The 21,846-nt window shown below is 48.8% G+C and overlaps 2 protein-coding genes across 5 annotated transcripts; both read left to right on the plus strand.

Annotated features, from left to right (window-relative positions):
- The first annotated feature begins 1,181 nt into the window (after nucleotides 1-1,181).
- tyk2 (tyrosine kinase 2) lies at nucleotides 1,182-10,208 on the plus strand. The gene is made up of 24 exons (XM_037476797.2): nucleotides 1,182-1,383; nucleotides 2,075-2,277; nucleotides 2,388-2,508; nucleotides 2,612-2,738; nucleotides 2,843-3,006; nucleotides 3,239-3,623; nucleotides 3,731-3,907; nucleotides 4,198-4,355; nucleotides 4,464-4,581; nucleotides 4,680-4,863; nucleotides 4,968-5,074; nucleotides 5,176-5,346; nucleotides 5,731-5,818; nucleotides 6,033-6,160; nucleotides 6,439-6,574; nucleotides 7,207-7,358; nucleotides 7,438-7,588; nucleotides 7,688-7,779; nucleotides 7,857-8,046; nucleotides 8,267-8,385; nucleotides 8,986-9,158; nucleotides 9,246-9,363; nucleotides 9,458-9,568; nucleotides 9,662-10,208. Exons 2-24 carry the CDS (start codon nucleotides 2,094-2,096, stop codon nucleotides 9,794-9,796), a joined length of 3,489 nt encoding a protein of 1,162 aa, XP_037332694.2. The 5' UTR covers nucleotides 1,182-1,383; nucleotides 2,075-2,093; the 3' UTR covers nucleotides 9,797-10,208.
- Nucleotides 10,209-10,609: 401 nt separating this feature from the next.
- raver1 (ribonucleoprotein, PTB-binding 1) lies at nucleotides 10,610-17,284 on the plus strand. 4 transcript variants are annotated; one of them, XM_037477507.2, is made up of 14 exons: nucleotides 10,610-10,966; nucleotides 11,901-11,967; nucleotides 12,405-12,874; nucleotides 14,134-14,325; nucleotides 14,418-14,538; nucleotides 14,648-14,748; nucleotides 14,867-14,938; nucleotides 15,294-15,366; nucleotides 15,683-15,873; nucleotides 15,957-16,038; nucleotides 16,162-16,289; nucleotides 16,424-16,699; nucleotides 16,788-16,853; nucleotides 16,959-17,284. In XM_037477507.2, the coding sequence occupies exons 1-14, from the start codon at nucleotides 10,643-10,645 to the stop codon at nucleotides 17,103-17,105; spliced, it is 2,310 nt and encodes a 769-aa protein (XP_037333404.2). In that variant the 5' UTR covers nucleotides 10,610-10,642; the 3' UTR covers nucleotides 17,106-17,284. The 4 variants fall into 4 exon arrangements, with proteins under 4 accessions (XP_037333404.2, XP_037333403.2, XP_037333401.2 ...); XM_037477506.2 differs by lacking the exon at nucleotides 14,867-14,938 and having other exon boundaries at nucleotides 16,424-16,495; nucleotides 16,577-16,699; XM_037477504.2 differs by lacking the exon at nucleotides 14,867-14,938.
- The last annotated feature ends 4,562 nt before the right edge of the window (nucleotides 17,285-21,846 follow it).

Raw genomic sequence — 21,846 nt, forward strand, 5'->3', positions numbered from 1 at the left:
TTATTCTGAAGGGGAACGTTCCAGAGCTGAGAAAATAATAATAAACAAATATTAAGTGAAACAGCTTGAACACAAGTATGACCCAACTAGCTTAGATGTCACCTAATAACCGCGATGCCCACAGGTATTTATTGTATGTCCAACTGGGGGCGCATGGAGTAGCGTGGTGTGCTGGGAGCCGCATGGTTGAGGGTTCGGAACCCGGCTGCCACGTCAAAGTGTCCCTGAGCAAGACACCTGACACCTAATTGCTCCCCAGGCAAGATGTAACGCATGGGTTAATAATGTAATGTAAGTCGCTTTGGATAAAAGCATCAGCTAAATTACATGTAACTCAAGTCTCTTATGGTCTAAATGGATTTCTGCCTTCCGGCCTAAAGAGATGACACTGGAATTCAGAGGTCTTACCAGTTCATCTCCATAAGCGTCAGCATTAACAAGTTGGTTGCCATATGTTTACTCTAAAGCAGGGGACCGCCTCCTTTCTATCCAAAAGTATTTTCACTGCTCTGCCTTCTTCACAGAAGGTTATTGCTGATGTACCAGATTTGTGTAAGGGTTAATCTATTCATGGTTTCATATCCGATCTCAGTTTTTTCCTAATGATGGAACCCCTCTTATAATATATTATTTAATGGGACGTGGAATTCTATTCTATTATGGTGTAATATTTAAACGTCATGTTGTATCACACACAGATTATGAATGGTCCCTACTTTAAAGTTAATAGTATTTAGTGGACATTCTTTAATGATCATCATTAGGACATTGTTTATATTAATTCCATTCGTAAAATGTAGAGGGACAACAACTACAAAAAACTATTTATTACATCTGTGATTTCCCCTTATCAAGTCAAAATGAATTTAATGAAAAGGGTTTCATACTTCAATACTTTAAGAAAACGCTTTATGTATTTTGCCGAATATTATGTAATATGCTTGAATATAATCTACAATATAACTCCGCCCGCCCTCTTGTCTATATAAAAATGTTTCATACATTATGTTATGTTTGTCTGCAGAGGACGGAGTGAGATAAACGTGCTGAGGTTCAAAATTGTACAGCACTTTGGTAAATTTACCTTCTCACGTTCCACCCCTCAGAACACCATCAGTCCACCACAACCACCTTCCAACGTCCCTCTTATCCTCGACGTTTATTTTGAAAGGTCAAAATGCTCGCGCTCGCCCGAAACCGAGGGCGCGATCACGTCAGTTTCAGGAAACCTGCGGTCTCGGAGGCTCGTTTAGTTCACGCGAACACGAGAGTAGAAGAAGAGGAAAAAGAAGAAGAAGAAGAAGAAGAAGAAGAGGAGGGCGAGAAAGAGCGGACGGACTGTCAGCTGTTGGTTTGACGGCGTCCACAGCTCGCCGATAAATGGTAAGACGCGTTGTTTGTCACGTACGTGTCGTTACGTTGTTGCGTTTATGGCACATTAACGTTTACGCCGCGCGTCACGGCCTTGGCTCGCGTGGTTCGGTGGGCGTTAAATCACTTTTGTACAAAACACTCCGGACCGAACCGGACGATCGAGGCTGCGGGGTGTTGCGCAACGTAAACAAGTTCGACAGGTAACAACGCCGGAAGTGCGTAACTACTCACGTCTCCGAAGAGCCGATCGGGAGACAGGCGCGTGACGTTATTGATTGTTTATAAAGGCCTTAAAGCGGATGCGATGATGTCATGCACTGTGCATTACATTGAGTTAGTGGAGTAAGTCGTTTTCTACTCACAAATCCTGCATTCAACAAGTTACTAAAGACCAAAGTGACGTAAATATACGTTTCAAAGTCAGAACGGCCAATTTCCGAATGGTTTATTATGTTGTTTTTCACTGTTGAAGCTGGCAGGGCGGCTCTATTTTTTTGGCTGCATACACTGACAAAGAGCAGCCAAATCTTTACATCCTAATAAGTACATTTAAGAAAAAGTATGTATTTATGATATTTTGGATTATTAACCAAGATCTGTAAAAAAATGGGTCTGTACAGACTTGAGTCAATGTACTTTGTTACTTCCACCCCTGTTCACATAGATTTTTATATATGTGTGTGTGTGTGTGTCTGTTTAGTGATAAAGCTGGCCCCACCATGTCCAGAAGTTGCTCGTCTAAGAGTAAGAGATCTGGGGCGCCGCCCGCCCTGCTCGACCCCCCCCAGGCTCCGGGCATCCACGTCTACCTGTTCTGGTCTAAGCAGGGGGAGCGCTATTTGTCCCACTCGGGCGGAAGAGTCACGGCGGAGGAGCTGTGCATCTCCGCTGCGGAAGCTGCAGGTGAGAGTGCCCCCCCCCCCCCCCCCCCCCCCGAGTGTGGGCTTCTTTTTTTGGTCTTGTGGTGTTGTTGGCTGCTGGTGTGTGTGAAACATCTGTGTGTTATTCTGCAGGGATCACTCCCCTGTGCCATGTGTTGTTTGCTCTGTACAATCCACAATCACGCTGCTGGTACAGTCCAAACCACGAATTCAGTCCGGACGGCTCCAACCTCGTTCTTCACTTCCGTATGAGGTCAGTTTGTGTGTGTGTGTGTGTGTTTTTTTTATAGCGCCGCGTTAAAAAGACTGAGGAAACGCTCTCATAGACATTGTTTCCCTGGTTTCCTTCTCACTAGGTTTTACTTTAGAAATTGGCACGGGCTAAACGAGAAGGAGCCGACTGTATCCCGCTATGCTCTCCGATCCGGACATGGGGGTTCTCCTTTGTTTGAAATCACCTCCTTAGAGTACTTATTCTTCCAGGTTGGTGTTTGAAGTCGTTCTAAGGGGTTCACTGTGTACCAATTCGTTGTCCTGTTTGCAATGATTAAGTACCAGACGTCTTTTTCTTCCGGTGTCTCCAAAAGGCCAAATATGAATTTGTGAACGAGATGGTGCATATGGAAGACGTTCAGTCGGAGGAGGAGCGAAGCCGCTTAAAAAACGAGAGCCTGGGGATGGCTGTGCTTCAACTCTCCCACCAGTCAATGGTGACCGGATGCACCTTACAAGATGTTGCCGAGAAAGTCAGGTAATTGCTGAAAGTTTGGCTGAAGCGCCGTGTCTTCGGACTGCGAGAGGGAGACGGAGAGACCCCCCCCCCCCCCCCCCCCGTGAGGCGACATCCATCTCACCACCGAGCAAAAACCCCAACCTCTCTGAGTGTTGCAATTTCTAACCAATATTCTCCCACAGTGATAATCCAGTCTCATTCGGAACATAATCTCATCTGTAACATCTTTTTTTTTTGTTTCTTCTTCCAGCTACTTGCACTGCATCCCAAGGTCCTTCGCCAAGCAAATTTCCAAAGACAACTTCCTGACAAAAATCCGCATCCGGCGGGTTTTCGCGGAGTTCGTGCGGACCTTCCAGCAGCACACCGTGGACACGGGGCGACTCGGGGCCCAGGAGGTCATGTACAAGTACATCGCCACGCTGGAACACCTGGCGCCGCGCTTTGGGACGGAGACCTTCCCGGTGTCCCGGTTGGAGCTGAGAGACGACGGCATCGAAAGCAGCTCTTACTCCAACGCCGGCCGCGGCGAGGGCGCCCCGGAGGAGGACGACGACTACGGCGGCCCGGCCACCCACGAGGTCCTGGTGTCCGGCACCAAGGGGGTCCGATGGAGGACGGTGTCCGAGCAGAAGGTCGGTCAAAGCGTTGTGTCCAGCTTCCCCCCCCCCCCCCCCCCCGGCGGCGTGAATTCTGTGCCGCGCGCTTTGCGCGTGGTGCTCACTCGGGTCTCTCTACTTAGGCGCAGGCCAACTTGTACTTGAGGAACGACTACATGAAGACCAACAAGCAACGGTCCGGCGAGCCGAGCGAAAACACTCCGGATAAATGGACCTCCTTCTGCGATTTCCGAGAAATAACTCACATAGCCATCACTGGAACGAATGTGTGCATCAGCACTCTGGACAACCGCTGCTTGGTGAGAGTACTTGTTTACCCCCTTATGTAAAAGCTTCACTGCCTTGTATTCAATTGTTAAATGTGCTCGCAGTCCATTAGTCCAACTGCTGCATTCGACCGATGTGAATCAACAGGAGAGAATGCATAAATTATCCTATATTCTATACGCAATATTACCACAATAAGAGCTTCAGGTTTTTGCTTGGCTTCAGGCTTGTTTTTTTTTTCACCGTGTTTTGAATTTGTATGTGTCTGTAGGTGGGAGCTCTGATTGTAATCCAGTGTGTGTGTGTGTGTGTTTGTGTGTAGGAGGTTCAGATGAACTCCAGCCAGGAGGCCCGTTCCTTCATCTCCCTCCTAGATGGATACAACCGGCTGACTGCATTCGCCCACCACTACCTTTGTCATGAAGTGGCTCCCCCAAGGGTGGTGCTGAGTGTAGCAAATGGACTGCACGGACCTATGCAGTGAGTCTTTTTTTTTTTTTTTTTTCCTCCTCGCGCACATTTGCACAACACAAGCGGGGCCTTGGAGGAACGCGGCGGGTTACATCACGACCCTTGGTGTGCTTCCAGTGACGATTTCGTGCTGCTGAAGCTGAAGCGGGAGGCTGCAGAGGAGGGAGCTTTCCTCGTACGCTGGAGTGCTCTCGATTATCGCCGCATCATCCTCGCCGTCCTGAACAAAAATGAGGTAAGTCGGCAAAAAAAAAAAAAAGAAACCCCACGCGTCCTCCCTGGAAGTGACGTGGTGAAGAGTGCTTTTTACCCCCCCCCCCCGTGGCCTCGTAGAACGGATCAAAGATCAGCCACAAGCAGTTCCGGATTCATCTCAAGGGTCCGATGTTCTGCCTGGAGGGCTGGGATCGAGAGTTCTCCAGCATGAAGGAGCTCGTCGAGAGCCTCAAGACCTTCGTGCTCAAGTCGGGTTCGGAGAGCTTCACGGTCCGAAAGTGCTGTTTGCCGAAACAAGCAGGTTCGTGTTTATCGGGCCTCCGTTGCCCCCGTCCCTTTTGTGCCGTGGTGTATTTGGGTCATGGACGTGGCTTTGAAGGCCTTCCTTGTGTCTGTGGGATGTAGAGCTGTCCAACCTTGTGGTGATCCGGCAAGGCGTTCCCACCGAACACCTGACCCTGAACATGACCCAGCTGCGCTTCCACCAGATCAAGGAGAGAGACATCGTACAGGTGACCGAGACACACTTCGTCCGCTGCGCCCCCCCTCCTCCTTCCGCCCCCCCCCCCGACCTCCTCTCTGACCGACCACCGTCTGTTGTGTTCATCTCTAGAAACAGCACCTGGGCCGCGGGACCAGAACCAACATCTTCTCGGGACATCTGATGGTCCAAGGTGGAGGAGACAACGACGAGGACGACGAGTTCAACAACAACTCCGGCGGCCGCAAAGAGATCCAAGTGGTCCTGAAGATTCTAGACCAAAGCGATAAAGACATCGATTTAGTAAGTTGGGTGTTCTTTGATGGCTTTAATGGCACGTGTGGAGGAACAGAAAGGAGCACCAACGCGAGAAAGAGACAACATACAGCTAAAGAACCTATTTTAGAATTTTAAATAAGTGTATGCTTTTCTTAGAAGCACTGGTCCAACTCGCCCTCATTGGGACTCTTGTAACAGGCCTATAAAAGTTATTTCACCTTGCAGAACAAGGGGGTTGCTGGTCGGTGTAGTGGTTTGACTCAGCGGCGCCTGAAATAACCAAAGTCACAAAAATACCACAAGCTGATAATAAAAGATCATTTCTTTAAACTTGATGCTAAGCGACACTAAAGAGGAGTAACCGTGTCTAATCTGCTTTCATCCTTCACTCTTTTTCGTGATTCTCAGGGCTTTTTGGAAACTGCGAGCCTCATGAGCCAGGTGTCCCACAACCACCTGGTGTTTGTACACGGCGTGTCAGTCAAAGGCTCCGAGAGTAAGAACAATAACACCGTTCACCTTCACAGACAGACTTCCTCTTTTGCTATTTCCCCATCAGCCGCACGACAGTCTGCAGTCAAATTCACAATCGCACGTGACGCAAATGCAAAACCACCGCGTTTAAAAAAAAAGAGACGCCACGGGCGTGTTTACGTTTTGCTCGTGGCGAAACCAAAGACTCTCTCTCTCCAGCTGCCTTTTCTTTGCAGACATCATGGTGGAAGAATTTGTGGAGTTTGGGCCTTTGGATGTTTTCCTTCGCAAGGAAAGGGGATCCGTGAGCCCTCAGTGGAAATTCATTGTCGCAAAACAACTCGCCAGTGCCCTCAATTATCTCGTGAGTTCCACCGACTACTTTTTTTTTGTGTGCCGCAGATTCTAATTCAATATGATGAATTCGTCGAAGTGCAGCGAGAGTGATGTAATCGGGTTGCGCAGCTCGGCCGCCGGCTGGCCCTTGAGCTGCAGGCAGGAAATGAACTAATCGCATTATCCGACCCGAGTGCTGCGAGTCGAGTCCCCCCCCCCCCCCCCCCCCCCCTTTTTGCCCTGATTGCTTAACGGCATCGACGTTTTGCGTTACACTTTGTAATCATCCCCATCTCATCGACGCAGGAGACCAAGCGGCTGGTCCACGGAAACGTCTGTGCCAAGAACATTCTGGTGGCGCGGCGCGGTCTGGAGAGCGGCACCAGTCCCTTTGTCAAGCTGAGCGACCCGGGGGTTTCCCTGAGTGTCCTCTCGAGGGAAGGTCAGTGTCTCGGTATCACAAGTCCAGAATCCACCTCGCTTGGTGGAACGTGTCCTTCAGCCGCACGAGGTTCTGTCTTATCTGTGCTCTTCGGCCTTACTTGAATCCGATTTAGGAAACCACGCCGGTTCCTGTGCCTTGTTTCCTGTTGTCTTGCAGTTTTATCTCAAAATTTTGAGGCCGGAAATGTGGTCCTCAGAGATTAGAGCTCAATATTTATTATTAAATGTAACCTTATTTAATTTGCATATTTAAATGAGACAATACTAAACAAAAAATGTCTTGTTGATAACTATGGACCTTATTTTCCCAATTACACCCTTTTTGTTTTATTTATTTTATTGCTCATTTGCCTCTTTTTGCTCTGTTGTTTGGTAATCTGTTTTCTCTTGAATGTTAGAAAGATTTTCCTTTTCCAGCCAGGCAGTTTGCACACAGCACAACACGTGCCTTACTATAATGTTCATTATGTCCATATAATCAGCCACACGACTTCATCATCAAGTAGGGAGCCGAAATTCGGAAAACAGCTTGATCAAGAGCCGGTTAAGAAAGTCGTTTTTTTTTTTTTTAAAACTGAATTCTCCACCCGGAGCTTGAGATCATGCGTGTACCTCGCCTGTGAACCGCAGAGCGCCTGGAGCGCATTCCCTGGATCGCCCCCGAGTGCGTCGACACCGGCGCCCACGCCGCCAACGCCGCCGACCAGTGGAGCTTTGGCGTCACGCTGCTCGAAATCTGCAACAACGGCGACCTTCCCATGAGCGGCGGCACGCTGTCGGAGGTAGGACCTTTTCTAGTTGTACCTTTTTCCGATGTTTCCTCCTCCCTTCTAATCGCTAAACGCTGCAACCCCGAAACAGAAAGAGCGCTTCTATCAGCAGAAGGGTCGTCTCGCCGAACCCTCGTCCCAGGAACTGGCAAAGTTCTTCAGCATGTGTCTGACCTACGAGCCGCTGGAGAGGCCTTCGTTCCGCACCGTGCTCCGAGAGCTCACCGGACTCATTATCATAAGTCAGCGCTTTGTTTACTTTTCGGTAAACCCTCCAGCCTATCGGCGCGCGCACTGACGTGTCGTTGTGTGCTTCCCGACCCCCCCCACCCCCCCTGCAGATCCCGATATTTCCCCCAGCGAGGCGCTCCCCGACACGGACCCCAGCGTGTTCCACAAACGCTACCTGAAGAAGATGCGGGACCTGGGGGAGGTGCGTTCGTGCAGGTTCACCTCGTCCTGCGAGGTCACAGGGGAGTAATCTCGCCTCTCGCCCCGCTCTGTCCGCAGGGCCACTTCGGAAAGGTGACCCTCTACCTGTACGACCCGGCCAACGACGGGACGGGGGAGCGCGTGGCGGTGAAGGCCCTGAAACAAGACAACAGCCAGGTCCTCGAGGGCTGGATGAAGGAGATCGAGATCCTGCGGTCCCTCTACCACAGCAACATCGTCAAGTACAAGGGCTGCTGCAGTGAGCTGGGTGAGGCCTCGGAACGCGCTGCGAAACAATGCGGAGTGGAGCTCGCTCGGCGTCCGCCCTCCGAGCTCCATCGATTGATTGATTCGTGAATCAAAACACGGTTGTCAATATTGTGAGCTTTCGACGCGCAGCCCGCTGAGCGCCAGGCACCAGGTCAATCTTTCCTTTGGGGAAGTAATGGAGGTGGGAGGATAAGCCCTGTTGCGTTGTTTACCGACAGGAGGACAGGTCGTGCAGCTGATCATGGAGTACCTTCCCCTGGGGAGCCTGCGGGACTACCTCCCCAAGCGCAAACTGGGAGTGGCCCAGTGTCTCATGTTCGCGCAGCAGATCTGTCAGGTGAGGTTTTGTGCTACTTTGCTTGATGTTTCAATACTCCTGGTGCTGCTGCATGATGTGGTGGATGATGCGTCACATTGAGATTTCACCTTTCTGTGTATTGTTGATAATTCATTATGTCTTTGTTGATTCATTCAGTAGTGCTAGCATGTTTTTCCCTCAGGAACCAGGAAATAGGCACTTCGGCATGTTCTTCATTGACACATTGTTTGGATCACATCTCCAGCTTATGATTGAAGCGTAATACACTTTGTGGTTGATGGAATATGTCAAAGAAAGATGTTTAAAGCCGTGCAGGCTGCTCTCTACTGTTTTGTATTGGCTAACATGCTCACAGCAACAGTCAAAAGTCAAAGTCGAAGTCTGTAATCAGTCCAATAGCTGTGGAAACATTTGAGTCTGGACCAAAGCGGTGGACACGCCGGCCTGATTTGTGCCGCTATTATGGCTAAGAATTACATTCTATAGGAAACCTTAAAAGCGGAACCTTTTAGAAAACATTGGACTCTTCTATTTCTTTGCACTCCGTATCTCGCTCTGACATCCACACTTTGCCCCCCGGTAATTGCATCCACCTTTTCCTCCTGTTCTCTTTTTAAGGGGATGTTGTACCTTCAGTCCAAGCGATACATCCACCGAGACCTGGCTGCCCGTAATGTCTTGGTGGAAAACGACACTTTGGTGAAGATTGGGGACTTTGGCCTAACGAAATACATCCCCGAAGGCGAGATCTACTACCGCGTTCGAGAGGACGGGGAGAGCCCGGTCTACTGGTGGGTTCATTCCGTACTCATCGGTCTCACTTTAATGCTTTGTCTTCTGACTTTGCCAACTAAACGGTATTTCTTTGCACCGTGCAGGTATGCCATTGAGTGCTTGAAGGAGAGTAAATTTTCCTTTTCCTCTGACATTTGGTCCTTTGGCGTCACGCTGTACGAGATCCTGACCCGCTGTGAGGCCCGGCTGAGCCCTCCACACGTACGTCGTGGCCCAAAACCGCTTCTGTGTGCCACTGATGGAGCACATTTTGAGTCCCTGCGTTGGATGCCTAATGTGCTCTGTTGTGTTTAAGGTCTGGTCAGACATGATGAAGGAACGCAACGAGGAAAAGAATGTGATGGTGCTCATAAAACTGTTGGACAAACAGTGTCGATTGCCTCGTCCCAAAGACTGCCCTCATGAAGTAAGGATCTCCTTTAGGCACTATTGACATTGTATTGGCATTCTGAGAAGACAGATTCATTTATAATGACTTTTTTTCCCATTAAACCAACAGGTGAGGATGTTGATGGAGCAATGTTGGGCTTCGGAACCGGCACAACGACCATCATTCGGATCCCTCATCGAAACGCTTGAGGCTATCCGCCAGACATACAACTGGCAGCCGAATATGAACTTTTCTTTGGCTTAGATTTGACTTTTTGTATTTATATGTCAATAAGCTGCCATCATGTTGCCCATATATTAGAGGACAGTAGAGTTTCTCGCTGTGCAGTACCTACTCCTTTCATTTTCACAGATGTCTTTGCCGGTTTCCTTTTGTTTACATCACACCGTTATCCCCTCAAATGAGATATTTACACAATGATGAACCTAAGTGTGTATTTTCTTTTATTTCTGGTTAATGAGTTGAACTTGAAAAGTTGGGCAAGTATCAGCTTCTGCATTTAAAAGATTCTAGGTTTGCATATATAACAGTTGGTATTAGGAAAATACAGGATTACTATCATTCATTTACCGTTTGTACATTCATTTCTGTGTATGTTTAACTTTAATTTAGTGTAAATCGAGAGAACTAAATCGAATAAACAATTTTTATAGGACTGAAATAGATTGATTGTGTCAAAGGGTGCACACAATTTCATATCTGAAAGGCATGCGTGCCTTCACTGTCCCTTTACCAGCAAGCCAACACAATTTCCAGGAATTCTCACTCTCTCTCTCTCTATAATTAAAGTGTTTTATTTTTAAAGTTGCTCTATAACAGGCCTATATTATGTTTCGTAACATTTGGTAGAATAGAATCGATACTCGTGATGTGGTCACAGCCAGGGACCCTCTGCAGGCTGCAGCAAGTTGTGCCCTTTGAGCAGCGTTATCGTGGCCACGCCCCGCCCTACGTGACGTCGTAGTCACGGAGAATGCGTCCCGCTCTCGTCCAATGAGAAGCGGCGCTGGGGCCATGTGTGTATTGTTTAAACTGCTCAAATCGGGCTGAGCGTCCGGGACCGATACAACTTCCAACCAAACAAGAGTGATGGCGGCCGTCGTGTCTGTAAGCACAGCTGCCGGAGATGAAAGCGCAGACACAGGGCTCGGTTTCCCCCCTCGTTCTCATGCCGATAATCACGACCCCGCTGCGGATCACGAAAGCTGGATGTCCGGAGACCGCCGGTACCCCGAACTCCCTCCCGTCGAGGAGGACTCCACGTCGGACCGCGAGTGTCAGCGGAGGGTCGACGAGGACTTGACATCCCTGAGCCCCCAAGAGATCGAGAGCCGCCTGGAGAGAACGCGCCGGGAGTTTTACAACCGCAGAAAAATAATCATAAAGAATCTACCATCCGACGTTAGCAATCAGGTATGAGCAAAAAGTACTCGACATTTGTAAGTTTTAATTATTTGATTGATTGACGGGAGTCGTTTGGCTAACTAGCATAGCTCCAAAATGCTCTGCCATGCTACCTGCGTTAGCCTGCTAGCCATTTAACTCGTTAGCTGTCTTTTTAAATTTGATTGATGCGACACATTCGCGTCATTAAAACTATTTGGAACTTTATTTAAAAGGCAATACACGGTCAACTGGCGGCCCCTGAACACAATTTAAATAGTTTTAAAAAATGCTGGTGTGGTTGGGATAACTGCCAGGTGGTCAGAAAAACGTTAACTGTCAATAATGGTCATCTGTGGCCTGTGTGACCTGCCTCCGGCCTCGTTGGCACCCGTTTGAAAAAATAAAACCTTTTTGCTATTGATGATTTCTGTTCACTATTACAGCTCACATGAGATTACTGGGGTCGGTGATTCTTCTCCCTACGTGGAGCTTATATTTTTGTGTAGTCTACTTTAGTGATTTACTCATGATGCCACACTTTTTTTTTTTTTTTTTTTTTGGAACGTGCCTGACTCGTGGGGAGCGTTGGGCCTGCGGGCGGTACCATTGTTCACTGCGGGTGGGGGGGGGGAGGGGTTCGAGATGTCAGTTGCAGCACAACAAAAGGTGGAAGGTGTGCGGACAAAACGTTTCAGAAAATGCTAGACGGCATCGCAGTTTCGTTTGTGAATGGTCAAAAGCGGCGTCGAACAATTTCTCCCACAACAATGAGTCGGTTATTAACCTTTCACCCCTCACAGGTGCAACTTTCCCAGGGGACCCCAGCGAGTTAATTATGAAATGACCAAAATATACAATTAAGCGCTCTGCAATTGTATAATAGCCAACATCTACAATTCAGTAGTCCAATTGATTGGTCGACTTGTTGAATTAACGATTGTCTTCTTGTTCTTCTATACAGGAGGTCCATGAGCTGTTGGGCAACTATGACTTGAAGTACTGCTTTGTTGACAAATACAAAGGCACAGGTTGGTCTCGCTGCTCGTCTGCCATGTTGTGCATCTCGTAGTGACTTTAAAGTGGGAAAATATCTATTGCGGATGATCTATAAATGTTGATTAAAAAAAACAAGCCACTAAACTTGATGGTCATATAAAAAAACTTGGGTTGTCGGTATTTAGAGCAGTTCATTCGCTACTCTATTTCTGACTATCAAATGCTTTGTTCACCAAAGGGTTTTTGATTACCAGAAATAGAGCCAACATATTTTTATAGCCCCTTTTTTTTAAAAGATATTCTGATCACTAAATGGTTTGAATGAACCCACTGTCCCAAAAGTTGATGTGTATACATGACATCCATTAGAAGCCAATTATATACATAACAATGGGTTATGTAATGGTTTATTGTAAAATATTGTTTTTTTAAAAACAAATCTGCATCAAATCCACCCCCCCCCCCCCAGCCTTCGTGACGCTGCTCCACGGGGAACAGGCGCAGTGTGCCATCAAGGACTTCCACCAGCACGTGCTACGGGACCGGGAGATCTCCGTGCAGCTGCAGCCAACCGACGCCCTGCTGTGCATCGCCAACCTGCCCCGCGCGTTCACCCAGCAGCAGTTTGAGGAGCTGGTGCGACCCTTCGGTAACCTGGAGCGCTGCTTCCTGGTCTACAGCGCCTCCACGGGCCACTCCAAGGGCTACGGCTTCGTGGAGTACATGAAGAAGGACTCTGCGGCCCGCGCCAAGTCGGAGCTGTTGGGCAAGCAGCTGGGCACCCGCATGCTGTACGTCCACTGGACGGAGGTGGGCTCCCTCACGTACCAACTCCTGCACTCTAAATGCCTGTGTGTGGACCGGCTGCCCCCGAGCCTGCAGACGGCCCAGGACCTCCGCAACGCCCTGGCGGACACCCACGCGCCGGTCTTCTGCCAGGTGGGCTTCTCCACACAAACACTGTGTGTTCAGTAGAATGCAGCAAGAACAATGAAACGGGCCACTGCTTTGGTTCGGTATGGATTAGCCCATCCACTATCCCCAAAACCAATCTGCAGCTGTTCTTATGGTATTCTACTTGATAAAGCATTAAAGTGATAAGTGGGGATAACGTATGTTTTTGTGCTTCCATCTGTATCTAGAAGTTGTAGAATGGATTTATTTATTCTGTCTTTCTGTACCTTTTCACCTCTACCCCAGTTTTCCTGTGGCCACTCAAAGTTTCTATAGTAATGAGCATTGCTGGTTTCTATGGTGATAACCACCTGACTCCCCCAGGTGGTGTCATTCAGAAGGCTTTTCTGGAACAAGAGAGACAGGCGTCCTCTTTAGCACAGCACGCATAGTACTTTTTCCGTTGGTTCCTTTTCTTTTAGGATTGTAGGAGAGGCGATGACTATATAGAGTCATCTGATAATTAAATGAACTGATTTATCTTCCCTCCCCTAGTTTCAACCAGAAATACAGGCCTGGTTTATGAGCTAATAAATCCATGAGGTGTTGATAATTCCCAGGCATCGGCTTTAATACATAACAAAATAATGTGGTTATATGTTGTTAAAATTCAACAGATGGTTAATGTTAAAGATCTGGAACTCTGCTGATAGGAAGTATAATGCAGCAGATAGTTTAATGGCTCTTCCATTGCAAATATATAACGATCATTATTGGAACGTTAAATAACTCTTTTGGCTACCCTCATTATTTATAGTCTTTTTTTTAATTTCCCAGCTGAATCAACCGATAATATTTTTGGACTCGCTGGAACAGTAAATTCTTCGTCTCATGCGACGCTGCCCAATGAGAACCTGTAAAGGCTAGAAAATAGCTCCACGTCTACCTGTAAGGGGGGGTCGATAAATCAATGCAGCTGCAGAAAGCTTTTTTTTCTTTTTAGGAATGATTTGAGAACAAATCACTGCTCAAATGAACGTGCGGTTAGTCCACAATCTTTACTTGATTAGTCAGTTTAATGCTTTTACATGATGAGAATTTTTTCTAAAATCATGATCGTTTTTTAAATCCTGCTTTAAAACTTATGGATCCGGCAATTTCATATGGACTAATCAATTAGTGGACAATGTGTGTTAAATCTTTGCATATTCACTGCTGATTGCTACTTAAATGTCGTTGGGACACTCCTACCGGCGTTAAATAACAGGACCGAGGCTCATTTCTTGTCCACTTTCTCTCCACAGTTGGCTCAGGGACAAGATTCGAGTTTCCGGCGGTTTACTGTGTTGGAGTTCTCCTCAGCCGAGATGGCCGAGGAGGCTCAGCGGCTCAGCGACGGCCGGCTGCTGGGCGGGACGCACATCAGGGTGTCCTTCTGTGCCCCCGGCCCTCCAGGAAGAAGCATGTTGGCTGCCCTGATTGCTGCCCAAACCATGGTATGTGACTCACAAAGACTGTCCCGCAGCTGCTGCTGCTGGGCTCGCTGTTGCTCCTGTGCTGACTGCCCGACTTGTGGCCCCCTCTCAAGGCTGTGAACCGGGGCAAGGGCCTCCTCCCCGACCCGACAGCTATGCAGATACTGACGGGCCTCAATAACCCCGCCACGCTCAAGATGCTGCTCAACCCTCTGTCCCAGGGGCCCAAACAAGGTGAGGACCGCTCAGTAGCTCTCAGGGAACGCCTTTCGCTGAAGGATCAGTTCCGCTGCGGTGGATCCTGAAGCCCACACCCCCCCCCCTTTTTTTTGTGTGTGTGCAGGCCTCCTTGGGGCCGCCCCCACAATGCCCCTGCTGGCCAACCCCGCCCTCTCCGCCGCCCTGCTCCAGCTGCTCCTTCAGAACCAGGCCAAGGCCCAGCAGGTACATCTGCCTCTCTGGAATGGGCTTCCTCTGGCTGCTCCGCCCGTTTCCATCCACCCCCTCGTGTTCATACATCCTTTCCCCCCCCCTCCCTCCGCTCTTTCTCTTTTACCATCAGCAAGCCTTTCTGGGAAATCATCTCCTTTGGGCTCAGGTGCTGCACAATAAAGAGAACCCTCTAGTGCCTTGTGTGAGTGATGATGGTGTTTGTGTGAGGTGCTGGTTAGAATTTTTTTTTTTTTTTGTGGTGTGTGTGATTTATGAAGGAAAAAAAACGCACTGCAATGCCTGGGTGGGTAAGTTCTGGCTAGGAAATTTGTTTTTTTGTGTGGGCTGTACTTTTGAGTGGTGCTGAGTGATGATGTAGGTGTGCTCCATTGTGCACAGTGCATTAAATGGCCGCTCTGTAAGGCCATTTTTCATATGTGGTGAGTAATGCTCGGTGCCGCCCGAGCGTGCCGATGCAGCGCAGCTGTCTTGTCACAGCTGGAGTGTTGCAGCGTGACCCTGTAGTGACACTGAACTCTGCTCCCTCCTTTTGCCAGCAGGCAGGACTCATTGTGGAGAACGCTCTGGCTGTCCAGCAGGGGGTCCATCTGCTCGGAGACCTGCCCCAAGGTTTGGCGTCCGCCGTCTCCAGCCGTCGCTCCTTGAACCGCAGACGGCTTGTTTTTGCTGTGCCGTTGATGCTAAACATCTGTGTCCCTGTTGGCCTCTTGATCATGGTTTCTCCCCTTTACTTTGCTCCGGATATGTGGCTCACGGTGCAGGACGAGTCTTAATGTTACCAAGTAGAAATCAATATTTACGTTGCCTTGATTGCTTTGCATCTGTCGGTGGAAAAAACGCATCTCTGATGCACATCTGACTCCTGACGAGTTATTCCAACGGATCGGTTGCATTTTACAACCGCACCTCTGTCTATTTCCGCTAGGTGGTGTTGTTCCGGGTCTTGGTCTTCAGACGGATCCTTTGGCCCAACTAAAGCCAATGCAACTTGGCCGAGGGCTGACTAGGGAGCAGGACTCCCCCGCGGCGGCGTGCACCTTCCCCCGGACTTCCTCTCCCACCCTTCAGGGCGTCTCCATGCACCTGATGGGGGCAGATGGCCACGCAGCGCAGGGGGTGGGGCCGCAACTCATTTTCCATAATGTTTTTTTGCCCAAGTGTAAACAGTAAGGCTGACTCACGCCCCCCCCTCTGCGCAGGTGTCCATATTAGGAGATCCTCCCAAAGATGGGAACATTCCCCACAGCGCCTTCCACGGTGCTAACAATGTTTTCGCCTCAGGTGGAGTGCTTTTTGATTTTAATTTATTTTTATAAACATTCCAATTTTCTTTCTTGGCAGAAGGTGCCGCATCAAGTTGGTGAAATCTAATCTAACGCATGTGTCTCTGCTCTAATGGAGCAGCAAACTGCAGGACCCACCCCTACAGGAAGAGGCCCACGCTGAGCAATGTGTCCAACCAGCACGTTCAGCCAAACTACAACCTGCGCTACCAGGATTCCTACAGCCCGGAGTATCCTCCCCTTCACCAGGTGACACCCCCCCCCCACACACACACACACACACACACACACATCTTCCTATGGATCCTCTACCTGCGAGGCGGCTGCTTTACTAGACCAGCTGCCTGTATATATGCGTGATGGCATCTGGTGCTTCTCCACAGGATCCTCTGGCTCACTTGTACGAGCAGCAGGAGAACCTCAGTGCTGAATCCTTGGCAGGATTCGGTCGGCAGGTAGTGCCCGCCGATGTTCTGAAAGCCTGTTGGATCTCGCGTGCGCGCTGCCCTCTGGTTACACTTTGTCTCTCTCGTCAGGCCGACTACAGCGAGCGCTTCCCCCACTACAGTTACCCTCCCAGCGAACACGTGTCCTCCTACTTCGGCTCGGGGCCCGACGCCTCCTGTGACGGGGGACTCGCTGCCGCTCATCTCAACCGGGTGAGGCTTGTTTTGGTTTCCAAACCGTAAAGGTTGGGTCAGGTTCCAGGGAGAAGCCCGTGTTTGAGGGTTGTTTGTCTGTCCTCAGGCTGTGGGAATGCCTCCCGTGAGCCACACCAACAACTACCCGCCAGGCCTGGGGAATGCTGCGAAGGTCATTTAAACACTTTGCCCACTTTTAATTGTAACATTGTGTGTAATTTTATATTTTGCCTTTTGTAAATCCTTTTTTTTTTTTTTTTTTGCTGACTACCTCCAGACTCCCATCGGTGGCCACAAGCGTCTCCTCAACCGGCTGATCCCGTCTCCGGAGCCGAGCCCCGAGGGCGGCTACGTGGGCCAGCACTCCCAGGGCCTCGGGGGTCACTACGCAGACTCCTACCTGAAGCGAAAGCGCATCTTCTAAGTGCCGCCGTGGCCTCCCAGCAGCCGGGGGGCGCAATGGCGTCTCCTCTGATGTCTGCCAACACGCCGCGTGGTGTTCCTGGGATTTGTGTCCCCGTGCAGCCTGTTGCTATTTGGACAGTTGTCACTCCGTGGAATTCTTGGCGCTTGTATTTTTTCTGTTTGTGTATATATATATATATATATATATATATATATATATATATATATATATATATATATATATATATATATATATATATATATATGATTTTAGTGTTTTGGTAAATTCAGTTTTTATTTGCCTTTTTAGTTTCTTGTTAAAACTTGTACAGTGAGAAAAAATGGTTAAAAAGCAAATGAATTATTTCCTCTTAAGCTTTTTTTTAATTTTTATTTTTTTTATTCCTGTGTTGAGTGTGGTGTATCAGAGCTACGGATAGTGGCCAGTTTTCAATTTTTTTCATCATTTTTGACATCGCACTAAAGTGATGTCTCGAACGTCAGGCAAAGGGACTCCTATTGGAAACGAGCTTTACTTTTTAAATGCCCCTAAATTCCTGTGAAGTTCAGTAGTGAGCGTGTGTGTTTCCCCCCCCCCCCCCCACCTCTTTTACACAGGGTTGTTACGGTTGCTGTCAGCCCTAATTCTGGATTCAGGTCCCTCCTCATTGGTTAACATGCAGCTTTCCATCCACCAATGGCGGCGCTCTGTCCCCGGCTGTCCCCCGGGACGCTTTCTCTCACTCTGGCAGGTCTTCTCGAGCCTTAACTTTTCCACGTTGTTTGTCTTTTGATCCAAACCCTCCAACTTGTTCACGGAGTCCGTTCTTCTTCACTGGTTGTTAAGTGATGCACTTAGAGGTCACTGGTCTGTCGTCACCTCTGCAAGACGAGCCTCCTCTCACTCGGATGTTCAGGAGCTGAATGTTTTCTGTGTTTGTGGAAGTTCTGTTTGCTGTTTTTATCCTTTTTTGAATGTCTTTTAAGTCCAAACACCTCACCCCAGCGGTTGGGCCGGTGGACACGTGCCATCCCTGGAGTCCCTGGGGGAGTACTTTAGGGAAGCTAGTGGCAGGTGATTGGTCGGTGGCATGACTGTCCTTGTTTCTTTTTCTTTTTTTTTTTCTTAATATTATCTGGTTGACAGTTTGATTGTGAAAACCCATTACCTCTGACTTCTGCTAGGAAATGCAGCTACACCTGAGCCGTAACAGTGTTTTCTGTGATGTCATCCGGCCCTGTGTTGGCTTCCCATTTACATTTTCTGTTATTTGCTGTGTAAATAGTTGAGCGTGATCAGTTTTTGAGTCCAAAAAGTTTTTTTGTTTTTTTGTTCTTTTAATCATACCTGAATGGATTTGCTGCTCTGTCTGTCGCTCGCGTTGTGTACGGACCCAGAGATGCAGCCGTCCTGTGTGACGATCGTCTCCTCAAGCCTGTACCGCCGTGGCCGTCTCTGTGTGTGATGTGAGCAAGTAAATGTTATTTAAACTACATTTGTGAAGTCGTCATTTAAAAAAAAATATCTTGGGACATCTGTATCTGGAGTTAACGACTTGTGTTCATGCCAAATATTCAAACAAATTCAACATTTTAACTTTCTTTTCCTCGGGGCAATGTTTTTGTTTGGTTGAGCACATCATTTGATTCCCTTGAATCCCAAGTTGAAGCACCAGTCTTTCAACTTGGGTCTAAGAACAGTCAATTTCTGCTTTTATACCCATAGGGCTTCACTTTAGTTTGATGACTGGCCTTAGTGGACCAGCTTTGAGGCTTTAGGGGGTACGTAGTTAGAGCAGTTTTCATTAGTGTATCGTCTGATGCTAATAGTTGCTTTTTGGTACATTAGAAACGGCTTAATAGCTATATGGAGGCAGCGGGTCTCCTTCACCAAGACCGCTGATGCCTCAGGACGGAGAGGCAGACGTCCACGTTAAGGCCACAGTGGGCCTCACACCATGCAGTGAGTAAAGCATTATTCAGTTTGCAATCTGCATCTTCGCTGCTAAATCTCACCAAAACGACACTTTCATTTTGTAAACCAAGCTTTAGTCCTCGCATGGAAGGGAGCGTTTGAGGAATGCAAGGCCCGTGATTTTTGCACTGCACTAAAAATGTCTAATTGTGCCTCTGAGCTAAATGAAGAGGCACGTCGGCCTGATCTTCCCCGACTGGGATAGCAACGCACCCAGAACTAACTGCACGCACAACCAGCTGATGTTCAGCCCTTTTTGGCCCCAAAGACTGAACGCTTCTTCTGCACACGTACAGGAGGCTCTTGAGAAATGGGTTGCAACAAAACCCCTCGGAGGCTTCTTACTTCAAACAACATTTGTGTAGATGTTCCACGACGTAGATGATGACCTTTTGACTCCCTGTGTACTCCAGCTAAATCGTGTTATCGGGGAGCTCCGGTCGGCTCCATCAGAGCTGCTGTGACTTTGTATGAATGTTAAACAAGGAATTACTGTGAGCACGAATTCTGTTCCCCGGATGGGTAATTTAACCACTCTCAGTCACTTATCAGCTCCAAAGGCTAACAGGCCACCGAAGGAAAATAAACCAGGAATCTGTCAGACCGAGAGGCATTTTGCTGATAAGACGGAGAATGGTGACATTCAGGTTTAATTAAATAAAACCAAGCTGAATGAGCCTTTATGGACCCCGGGACTGAGCCGATAGTGGCAGGTGAGATTGAGCCCCAGGTGGTCTGCCCCCGTGCTGCTGGGCAACGCTAAGCCGGGGGTAGGGGGGGGGGATTGGGCTGTGAGAGGCTGTGAAGAGCGCTCCTCTTCCTCCCTTCCCCGGCAGCGGTGAGCCGTCGTGATTAGCTGCTGCTCGCTGACCTCCTCGAGCGGATGGAGCCGCAGTCCATTAGTCACCGAACGGCGCTTTGCCAACGCGGGATGCTGCGCGTGACGCTTTTTTGCCTTTTGTGTTCGGAGTCACTCGGTGGGGGGTGGGTGGGGGGGGGAGGGAAGGGGAAATGAGTCCAACGGAGAATTATTTTCCTCATTTCCGCAGAGAACAACGGCTGAGACGACGTGCTCACTTTTGCGAAGCTTCAGGGGCCCCCCCGTCCGGGTGAGAAGGGCCGGGCTGCACCCCCGGCCTCCTCCTCCTCCTCCGGGGGATCCGCTGCAGCTCGGTGGACGCTGTGTGTCGGACGCATTTAGATTTCTGCCTCTTATACGTTTTCCACCCACACAGTCACCCTGCACGGCAGCTGGTGAATGCTGCTGAAACTCGCCACAACCCCCCCCCCCCCCCCCAAAAAAAAATGCAGGTCTGAGAGGAGGAAGAGCGGTGAAGGCCGAGCGCAGAGGCATCGTTTATCATCTTTTACAAACACACAAATGATGGGAAAGTTATTGATTACTGTGTGTGTGTGCTGAGAGGGAGACACGCCCCCTCTCCTCTGTGTGTGTGTTTGTGTGTTGAGCAGAAACAGGTGTATTAAAACAACCATTACATTATTCTAATCCTACATGTAGATCACACGCTAAACTAAAGTGTGATTTATAACGTTTTCGTTTCAGTGTACACGAGCAGCGAAGAGTAACCACAAGAGGGTACATGTCACAAGCTGTTTATAGCAGGATTAGTCATAGAAAACAGCCCACTCCCCCCGGTGACAAACAGCCGATGAAGCAGTCCAACATCCAGGAGAAAGATGCGAGTCTGAGGTGACACGGACGTGTTTATCCACCCAGACGAGATTATATAAGCAGGGATCACAACACCAACCTTTATCCCCCTGAAATAAGCTCTGCTATTGTTACGCTCTCCCTTTCCGTCCGCTCCATCCTCGGTGTAATCCTATAGCACAGAGCGAGATGAGATAACCACTTCTGCTTATTGTGGGGGAAATGAAAGCGTGATTGTTGTGACGCACTGAAACGACACACCTGGCTTCTGAAACGAGGAGGCAGCAATCTGGATCGGCTCGTGATCCAGACATGTACTTTATAGCTACAAATCACCAGGGGTTCCGACATTTGGAAATCTTCTGTCCCAAAACGTCCTTTAAAATGAAAGGGCACATTCCACATGTGAATAATGTGAAAGTACAATCAATAAAACAGATCATTTGTGGTTAAGGGAAAGAACAGAAAGCATATTATGTACAAGTACTGACAAATATAATATGTGTGGGAATCCATAAATGAAGCACCAATTAACACCGACAATATACAAGTAACAACAGATACAAATAGTTAGAAATAACTACCGAGTGGAACAATGATTTGCTGGATTTCCACAGCTGTGTGAGATCATCAGCTGTTAACTAATAGCATCACGTGGTGCACGTTTCCGGGTTGGCGTCGCGCTAATGTTAGCACTCATTTGGTGGTTGCCTAGCAACAGTGCAGAAAAAGATGCTGCAGATTGCCAAAGGAGGGGGGGGGGGGGGCGCCGCCTCCTCTCTGAACCGTCTCCGACTTTAACCGCAATTTCTGTCAAGACTGACAGGCGGAGCCCAGTGTGCAGTCGAGCCTTTCAGACAGCAAGGCCTCCAGAAGTTGCCCTCACCCCTCCTCCCCGTAACTACCGCATGCCGCCATCTGAAGGGTCCCTTCATTGTCCTCCTTCCCCGGAAGTCCGCTCCCCTCTAACTTACGCCTGCCGCGAGGGCCGTGTGGAGCAAAGACAACAAGATGGCGGCCTTTTCTGACCCCGGGTTCGTGTTTCCAGTTGCCATCACGGCTCCACAACGTCATTAGTAGAACGTTTTTAGAGGCTTTCAAATCTAGTTATGA

This window comes from Pungitius pungitius, chromosome 12 (genome assembly GCF_949316345.1).
Source record: "Pungitius pungitius chromosome 12, fPunPun2.1, whole genome shotgun sequence".
Taxonomy (NCBI): Eukaryota; Metazoa; Chordata; class Actinopteri; order Perciformes; family Gasterosteidae; genus Pungitius; species Pungitius pungitius.

Bases quoted from the DNA above. Each gene is read 5' to 3' on its own strand.
- tyk2 (XM_037476797.2), top strand. From the start codon at position 2,094: ATGTCCAGAAGTTGCTCGTCTAAGAGTAAGAGATCTGGGGCGCCGCCC. The intron at 3,908-4,197 runs GTGAGAGTACTT...GTTTGTGTGTAG, and splicing joins CTCTGGACAACCGCTGCTTG to GAGGTTCAGATGAACTCCAG. The intron at 5,075-5,175 runs GTGACCGAGACA...GTTCATCTCTAG, and splicing joins AGGAGAGAGACATCGTACAG to AAACAGCACCTGGGCCGCGG.
- raver1 (XM_037477507.2), top strand. From the start codon at position 10,643: ATGGCGGCCGTCGTGTCTGTAAGCACAGCTGCCGGAGATGAAAGCGCA. The intron at 10,967-11,900 runs GTATGAGCAAAA...TCTTCTATACAG, and splicing joins CATCCGACGTTAGCAATCAG to GAGGTCCATGAGCTGTTGGG. The intron at 15,367-15,682 runs GTTTGGCGTCCG...TATTTCCGCTAG, and splicing joins GCTCGGAGACCTGCCCCAAG to GTGGTGTTGTTCCGGGTCTT.